The 9540-nt window shown below is 33.5% G+C and overlaps 1 protein-coding gene across 1 annotated transcript; it reads right to left on the reverse strand.

The window, feature by feature from the left end:
* Nucleotides 1-199: 199 nt before the first annotated feature.
* On the reverse strand, nt 200-7203 carry LOC132316018 (E3 ubiquitin-protein ligase At3g02290). Its single transcript, XM_059814502.1, has 5 exons — nt 7012-7203; nt 5848-6252; nt 3645-4080; nt 2953-3062; nt 200-535 (listed from the first exon to the last, which is right to left on the reverse strand). Exons 2-5 carry the CDS (start codon nt 5962-5964, stop codon nt 509-511), a joined length of 690 nt encoding a protein of 229 aa, XP_059670485.1. The 5' UTR covers nt 5965-6252; nt 7012-7203; the 3' UTR covers nt 200-508.
* Between the last annotated feature and the right edge of the window lie 2337 nt (nt 7204-9540).

Raw genomic sequence — 9540 nt, forward strand, 5'->3', positions numbered from 1 at the left:
ATATATATATATATACACACACATATAACTTTCTTTATCAGACATTTGGAGCAAGAAATCATATTCTTGATTATACACATGAAAGAGCAATTACAGAAGTAAGCTAATTTATGAAATTCAGCCTACTCCCTTTCAATAGAAATTTCAGTTCTGTAACTAGAAGCAGAGAGAGAATCCACAAGGGCATAAAGATCGAAGGTAATAAAAACAAGCACTTCACCATGTCATAGGTTCATATTTTCCCCCTTTGGTTTTAAGAATTCTTCTCTTTCACTGTACAGAAGGGATTTGGAAACAGAGATTCTTCTTTCTTTCTTTCTTTTTTTCTAGTGAAAATGTAAGAAAAAATAAGAGGAAAAGCAAAACAGTGTGAAGAGAATATATTTTGAAATAAAGTTATACAAACACTTTAACATGAGATATTCACAAGGGCTTTTTACACTTTAACCCTTTCCCGTCTGTTGCTGGTTTCATCCACAATCCAAACCACTCAAGTAAGTTCACGGATTCACGAGGTCTCATCGATTTCCATCACCTGGAAATCCAGCAATACGAAAGCATGATCAAAATTAAGCATATATTCAGACAGAAGATACTTCATTCCCATTTTGTCCATATTATACATTATTCATGACTTTGCCATATGTCAAGTTGATAAAAATCAACTAATCAAGCCATGTTGTTACTTACTTTATATGTTCCATGGTGAACTACCTACTTGGGTGCTCACATGGATAAAAGCCTAACCCCTAGGCATAAGCATAATAAATGAAGGTCATGCCACTATGATATATATTCAGTTCTTTTTGCTAAAAATCACATTGCAAGGCATCAAAGATGCCACATGATTGTGCAGCATTTAACGAAAAAGAAAATATTCTAGTAAAGACGTATCAATCTGAACAATGCATTTTTCAGCTTTATTTTTTTCTGCCTTGTCCCCTTCCATCAATCTGAGACACTGACATTTAGTGAACCAAAGAACTGTTGAAACTGAATACACCCCGATCAAGAAAATTCGAGCACTAACTTGAAGGCTATTATTCAGAAGGAGATGTGTGAATTTGGAAAACTGGAGTTTTTCCTTTTATTTATCCCAGCAAATAACTTTCTGCTCTTAGCTATTGCTGAATTTGAGGCATTCAATCGTTGAGAATTGTGTTTAGGCTTTTTAAAACTCAAGCTGCCAAACACAAGAAATGTGTTAGATATGTACCAAGTCTGCCTCTTCAAGGGGACCACAAAGGGTAATGAATGGCCTCTCTCTTTTGATTGTTAAATCCATTTAGGATGTAGAAAGTATACTAAAACAAAAAGTAATTTGGAATTCAGTAAAAGACACTGAAGGTTAAACGGATTTAGGTAATTGTTTAGATTCTAGAAAAATGGAAACCTCCAGTAAGTTTGGAAAAGCTTCGCATTGGTTTTCAAAGTACTCTTCCTGAAAAACATGTTTTGGAAGAAATTTCCAGAAACTATTGAGCTAAACTACATACTTTCCCATTGTAGACACCCCATTGTTTGCAATTTGACTGGCATTTTATCCGTGTAAATACATGAGTTGGGACTTGGGAGTATAAGACTACACCATCTTCAAGATTTTATTTGGGCTGGAAAATGTGGGCTAATGATATATTGGATAAACCAGAAAATCAGGTCAAAGGGAAATCTAGATAGGTTTGTTGAGAGAATCTCTCCATCTCTCTCTTATTGGTGTAACTTCAAATACACAATAGGACGCCATCATTTCAGTGTGGTGAAAATTTCCCAAATTATTATCTTCTCTCATCGATTCTCAGTTTTTCACTGTAATAAACTGATAGTTGGCATACAGTAACAGGCAGGATGTTCTGACACTCCTAACTAGGTTCAATTAACTTAGAGAGGAATTGATGTCTTAAAGTCTGACAGGTTATCATTTAGTTGAAGCTAAGGAGGAATAAGGTGTTGACTTTAAGAGATAATCAAAAAAAGAGTAAAGTAGAAGAACATGAAGAAGGAGAGAAGGAAGAGGAGAGAAAAAGAGAGATAGATTGGGAAAGAGAGAAAGAATGAAAGAATACTTTCATCCTTCCACCACATCCTATTTATGCTAAGAAGGTTTCAGTACATTATATAAGTGATAACAAATAAGCCCCTGACAGAATAAGGTTCCTTTCCTGCCCAAAGAATAATTAGAGCAAGTACAACCAAAATGCTTTTTTTGAAGACCATTAATTCAATTCTCTGTTTCATATACATATCAAGAGTTATCATCCCTGTTCAAATAACTAGTCAGTTTTTATCAGATCAAAGCTTTACCAATCAGTTTTTAGCCTTATCTAAATTATTATGAGTCTTGGAGATCCTATCCGAGCCTCCACCCTTTAATCAATAGAAATTACCCATTACATCAAATTACCCCATTTTGCCTATAAATAGGACCTAGGATCTTTTTAGCAGTTACCCCTTCAAACCTTGAATTTAGCACTAAAAAATATCATCAGGAAATAACATATACCATAATCTCATCCTGAATAAACTACCACCAAGCATGAATAAATATCCTACCAAAGAGAACTGCACAAAAATGAAGAGAAACACTGATAATCCAAAACTATGAATTCCTTTTGTGGCAGTAGCCTTGGTGCAAATTGCTCCATTGTGACCTAGAGGTCAGGGATTCATAACGAGAAACAGCCTCTCCCCTACATCTAACCCTTCCTAGACCCCACACTGGTGGGAGACTGGTGCACTGGGCTAGCCTCTTTTTATGAATGCCTTTTTATGCATGAAGAAATAAATTGCACAAGATGAAGGTAAAAAGGTATATCGCATGTAACAACCAATCATGCAACCAATCATGCTAGTCAATAAAACATCTAAAATTTAAACAAACAAGTTCAAGACAACCTACCTTCCAGAAGGGAAAAAAAAAAAAGTTCAAGACAGCCTAAAGATGGAATGTGTTACCTTGCCACAAACTGGACAGTTTTCACTTCTCTCCATCCATTCGTAGATGCAACCAAGGTGGAAATGGTGAGAGCATTTGGTAACTATCTTGGGGTTTTCCGAAGTATATTCTGCATGTAGAAGGTACATGCAAAGGCATAAGAGAATGCATTTTAGAAGTTCAGAACAATTAGATTGTAAATTACAACAGCATTAATCTATTGATACAGAAGAATCAGAACATTTCAGTACAGTGCTTCGAACTTTCAGGTAAGTTTGGAATTCCCTGCATCAGGAAAAGATGGCATACTTCATCAATGCTGCTTAGGAATGACCACAGTTGTTTCACAGCTTTGGCCCAACAATAGGGAAAGGCAAGACCATTGGGTAAGAGCAGCAAATTGTTATTGAAGCTTCAATGCATATCAATGAACCTTACTCTTCTCAAATGACCAAATCTGGAAAGCTGTAGTTATTTAACATTTTGTGGAGGATTTGGAAACAAAAAGATAAGGGCCTCTTCTTTTTTTATTCTTTTCATGACAAAACAAGTGTCAGGTCCTCTGCATTTTGTTCTTTTCTAAATAACATTTTCCATCTGAGAAAGAGCGGCACTAGGTACACTATTTTTTTTTTTATTAAATTCATCCACCAAGGAATGTTGATTATCACAAGCTATTTTTGAATTCAAAACGATGTTAACATATTTTTACCTTCAAGGCATGTTGGGCAGACATCTTCATCTTCTGAAGAAGAGTAGATATGTGCATATCCAGTTGTCATTTTTGCTGATGAGAGCCTCATTGAAGACTTAGAATTGTATTTTCTTAATCCTTCTTCACATGTAGACTCATTCCACTTCTCTCCAGTACTTTGAAATTCTGCATCTGCGTCTGCATCATCGACACATCTTCTCAATAGTACGGATTCCTCGTGTGAGTGACTTGAGCCCTTCTCACGTCTAGAAACCAGTCCATCCCGTTGAAAGTGCATATATCTAGGATCAGCATCATAAGGCAATGGCCTCGGAGGAGAGTGGTACATGTCAGAAAGAGAGTCATCAACTGATGAAGTTGAAGTCAAAGATGTTGTCCCCTGCATGGATGAAGGGATGGCATGTGCTTCCCCACTCCGAAATATTGTCGTATACTACCCAAGAAAAGAAAAGCAAAAAACTAGGAATTTCACCCAACTGAATAATAAAATTAATTTCCAATCACTAAAGTTGTATTGCTTTCTTACAATTATAAAAAATCAGTACGTCAGGTATTATCTTGTTGCAATGTATTCACTCTAAACTAAACTATAATATGACCTACATATAAAGGTTAGTACGGGTTATGGAAATTCACACAATGAGCAACAATAAGTTGGTACAGCATCAAATTGGTCTCCCTTTGCCCCAACCAGGTTTACAAGCAAGCGTACAAGCCCTATTGAGCTACTTAACAAACCAGACCGCGAGTTCAGCAGGGTTTTAGCCTTGCAGACCAAGTAGCATGTCTAGGGTGACTAAATCATACTGTAATGCTACAATAGATAGACCTGCATATAAGAGCAGTTCCCATTCCAGAATCAAAATAAATTCCTAGTGAAGTGCTAGCTTCTAAATATTTAGCGAGTTAAGATAATTTGTAGCAGAAGAGAACTTTAAGAATACCTAGCAGAAGAATGATAAAAATTGGAATGGCTCATGTATTCTCTTTGCTATAGTAGAAGAATGAAAAATATGTGGAATGGAATCAGTACTTTCTATGCTAAAACAAAAAGTGTGTGTGTGTGTGATAGAGAGAGAGAGGGCTCTCTCTTATATGATGGTTGTCAATATGTCCCAAACTTCATCACCCAAGACCATTCCAAATCAAGTTTCTATGTTTTACCAACTATAAGAAATTTGTCCAGCACTTGAAATATAGAGCAAATTACATTGAAAAGAGTCTATGGATTGCCTATTCTAGCTTGATGGAAATGCCAAATTCTAAAGCACTACTGCTACAGACCTCTATTCCCTTCTTCCACGTGACTCCTCAATACAAGTAGTCTATCAAAATACCTCAAGGTCTAACATGGCAGAAGTCAAAAGCAGTACTATAGCGCTCTCCCATTTTCACCAAAACATACTATTGTTGCACGATGCCTACTTCAAACAGCTAATGGATGTAAAAGTATAGCAGTCGAAGTTTTCTCGCATCACCAGTTACATCTGTAAAAGACTCTACATGTATTAATTTCCAGCACCTATAAGAGTCTAGAGTGTTTGGCATCTGAATAACATTATGATGAAATGTAGTCTTCCTCGAAAAAAAAATTCAGAAACAATGTTTTTATCTCGTACACCCGCGACGAAGGGGGTGGAGGATGACTGCTAAGTCTTGTTGTTGGGACCAAAGAAGGGGGTGGAGGATGACTGCTAAGTCTTGTTGTTGGGACCAAAAGAAGTATTTTACGCATATATGTAAACCCAAAAGCTCGTTGATACGAGCCTAAACTATCTAAAATGCTCCTCAACATGAGCTTCAAGGGAAAAAAGACATATGCTCAGAAGACATATTTCCACCAATTTATACTACATAGAATAGAAAATGAAACATGAGAGGAGAGGCAAAAATATAAACTATAAACATACCACATGTAAGAAGTTCTGAAAAAAACATCAGAAAAATATACAGTTCCTAAAGGAGGAGGGTGGAGGATGACCCCTGTACTATATTGTTGGAACCAAAAGAAGTATCTTTCCGCATATATGTAAACCATAGTACTCTTTGATACGAGTCTAAACTATCTAAAATGCTCCAACACATGAAATTAAACGGAGAAAAGACACATGCTCAGAAGACATATTTCCACCAATTCATACCACATAGGATAGAAAACGAAACATGAGAGGAAAGGCAAAAATAAATACTATAAACATACCATGTGTAAGAAGTTCTGAACAAAACATCTGAGACATATACAGTTCCTATAGATTGAGCTGTTTGGATTAACACAATCTTCACAATCCTCAAGCAAACAGCAACAAACACCACCCATGATGCCACCTTCAATCTATTCCGACCACTCAAACCCCTCCACCAACCCTTAGTTCTCCAATGTCAACCAAGAAACCCAAATGTGGTAGTCATTTACATCAAAAAAGCAACTCTTGCAGCAATTAAAATATAAAGATAAATGTAGGATAGACGAAGATAGACAAGAGAGGACGCTAAGCTCGCAGAAGTTACGTAGACTCTGCAAACCAGTACCCCCTCTCTTCTAGAAACAAACCCATCTGTCCTTGCTACAAGGATCTCAAGAAAAGATCCAACAAACACTTTTCCCCTGAAAAAAAAATAATGAAAATAACAGACATTAGAGAACCAACATTGCAATCCTCACAGCAATTATATAAACGCTAAACTTAAACTATAAAAACCATCATCCATATTGTAGAAATCGCAACCACCGAGGTTATAGTTTCCTCTACCTCTCAAGTAAAATGTAGAGGGTTGTCCCCACAGTGAATGTGTTATTTGACAGTTTTTTTTTTTTTCCCGGAAGGTAAAATTTATATATATATATATTTATATATATTGTAGACATTGCAAACTAGCTATTAATAGTGTAACCAAAGCTAATCATACATTCCCACTTCAAATAAATCAAGCCCAAAAATCCATTTTACTACCAAAAAAAAATTTAAAATCAGGAAATAATTAACGAATAAATAAAATAGAAAGAATTTCAATTTTTTTTTTCAGGGTCACTTCAAAGTCCAAAAATGGAATCTTTCTTCCAAGGTAACGAATAAATTTACACACACGTACACAATTAAAATGGAAAAAAAAAAACCATCAAGGACGAACATTATTATCCGTGTAAAAGCGTCCAAAATATAACTCAAGTAAACCCAGTTCAGATTATCCAAAATTTAAGGACATGAACAAATTCAAGAGAAGATCTAGTGGGAGATAATAGTTGATCACTAAAATAAAAGAGAAGCATTTGAGATTATGAGATTTCACAGTGCCTGGAATCTCCTAAACTATCACAAACAGAAAACCAAAAAAAAAAAAATTAAAGAAGAGAGAAGCAAAATACCTGGGACTAAAAAGTAGAGAGAGAAAAAAGGAGGAAGGTAGACAAAAGAAATCCTAGAAATCCGGAAGTGAGGTGCTTCGGATTCTATAATGCGACGGAGTGTTGTTTTCGCCGAGAAAGACCATGAAAGTGCGAAGTTAAAGCGACCTTCATCATTTTGGTGGTGGGTGGTGGAAGAGTCTAGTCTCTAGTCTCGACTTTATTATACAAGTATTATATATTATTAATATAAGATAATACTATTTAAAATATACATATATACTACTATATATTTGGCTTTTTTTTCTTTCCAAAATGTATATTGGAATATTTATTCATATATTTTTCAAATTGAGCAAATAAAAATAATTTATAAATTTAACAATTAAAATACCTAAAACATTCTTGAGACAAAATAAAAATAAAACAACACTGATTTAAGGTATTTTGGGATTTTTATAAATTAAAAATATATATATTTGGTTAAAATTGATGGTCAACAAATATTATAAAATAATTTACACATATTTTTAAGGGGTACTTCCCTATGATTTGTCATAATTACAGCAATCTCCCTTATGATTTAAAAAATTACACAAATCTCCTCTAAAAATAAAACGTTGTTACACAAATCTCCTTTTTTAAGGATTAATGATAAATTTTGTTAGTGTCGTGTATAAAATATCCTTGTCTTCTCCATCATAACTATAACTGGTTGAGTCTTTCAACAACCCCAATAACATGCATGACACAACCCATATCTTGGGTTTTTGTACCACACCTATGACCTCTCAAATTACTCCCTGAGAGTCCATATATAAGAACTCCAATAATAGGCATGAAATAGAAAAATTAGTTTTGCCTGTTGAAATCGATTAAACAACATAAAGAAGCAAATTGGAAACTATCATATATATATATATATATATATGAACAACATATAGATATATATATCAAAAGCCTTAAATCAAACGAAGATTTAGGTTGAGAATTACTAGATAGAGAAAGTAACGAAGATGGGTAACATGCAGTGAAGATAGGTCTTGGGTAATCGCCGTTCGATTGCCCGACGTCGGATTTAGCGGCTGCATTTTGGTGAAAACTTTGATCCTCCATGAACTCTGGTGAATGCGACTTAACTCTTAAATCTTAAATCCCTCTCCGACGAGAACATTTCCTCTCTCACTCTTAAATCTTCAAGACTTAATTGTTAGATTTCATTGTGCAGTTAAAAAGGTAGTTTATTCTTTTATATCCAACGGTTAAGATTTAATTCATGCATAAATTCATAATCAGTGAGCAGGTGAACAGTCCTACATATATATAAATATATATGTCGCTATAAATATAAATATATACATATGGATAGTTCAGTCATTTACCATAACAACTTGAGGGCATTTCAATAAATTAGATAGGTCTGTTAGTCTATTTGACAGTACGTCACTAGGAGCCTAAGAAGGGAGGTTTTTGTAGGAATGTTTCAGTTTTAAGGGAGATCTGTGTAATTTTTCAAACCATAAATGAGATTCTTGTAATTATAACAAACTATAAGAGAGGTCCTTGTAATTAACCCTATTTTTAAATAATAAAGATCTATACACGCATACTAATTAGTATGAGTTTTTTACACAATTTTTTATATAATATGGTTTTTTTGCACTTTATCCTAATAAGATTTTAATTCATAATATATATATATATATATATATATATATATATATATATATATATATATATTTGAGTAAGACTTCTCTTTTAACCAAATGTATTTTTAAAAATTTTTTTTGGGTGTCTTTTTCTTAACATAAATCACAATTATACCTCTAATATTTTATTTTCCTATTTATGGATTAGGAACAGTTGTGTCATTTCAATTTAAGAATAGGGTACATTTGATTAAAACGAGAGTGCCAACATTGAATTTCTTTTTAAAATTAATATATACTATATTGGGGTTTTTTTTTATTTTTTTATTTTTTTATTTTTTTATTTTTTTTTTTCAAAACGTATATTAGGTTTTCCTTGTTTCCTTTACATGCATACATACACTAATAAACATAGTAATTGTTGTAAATGTAAAATGTGTAATATTTAATCAAGTCAGAGATAAAGAATTGATAAGGTCCCTGTTATGGAATGCTTAAATAAACTTGGAGGGTAGCAATAAAAACAAATCAATCTTCCAAATTAGTGTTAGGTTTGAGTTTGGACATTTAGCCAAACTCTAAGCTTGTGTTCAAATTATAAGTTTAAATTTTAGTTTCAAGTGGAGATTGATTAAAGCAAGTTAAATATTAAGGGACTAGTCCTATTTTTGTAAGTATGTTTATTAATTTTTTATTTTGGCTTATTTATTAAATGATTCTGAAAATTTTATTCAAGTTGTTTGCTTATTTTTGGATGTTCCAATTTTTAAATTTTCCTAAGGATTAAACCCACCAGAAGGTTTTTTTATGTCGTTTTATTCTATTTTATTTCAATTAATTAATTCAACTATGACCAAAAATATGGAAAATAAAAAATCAACTATGTTGTTGACTTCTTACG

Source organism: Cornus florida, unplaced genomic scaffold (assembly GCF_030987335.1).
Source record: "Cornus florida cultivar Cherokee Brave unplaced genomic scaffold, ASM3098733v1 CherokeeBrave_3.0.0_Hap2_Chr07, whole genome shotgun sequence".
Lineage (NCBI taxonomy): Eukaryota > Viridiplantae > Streptophyta > Magnoliopsida > Cornales > Cornaceae > Cornus > Cornus florida.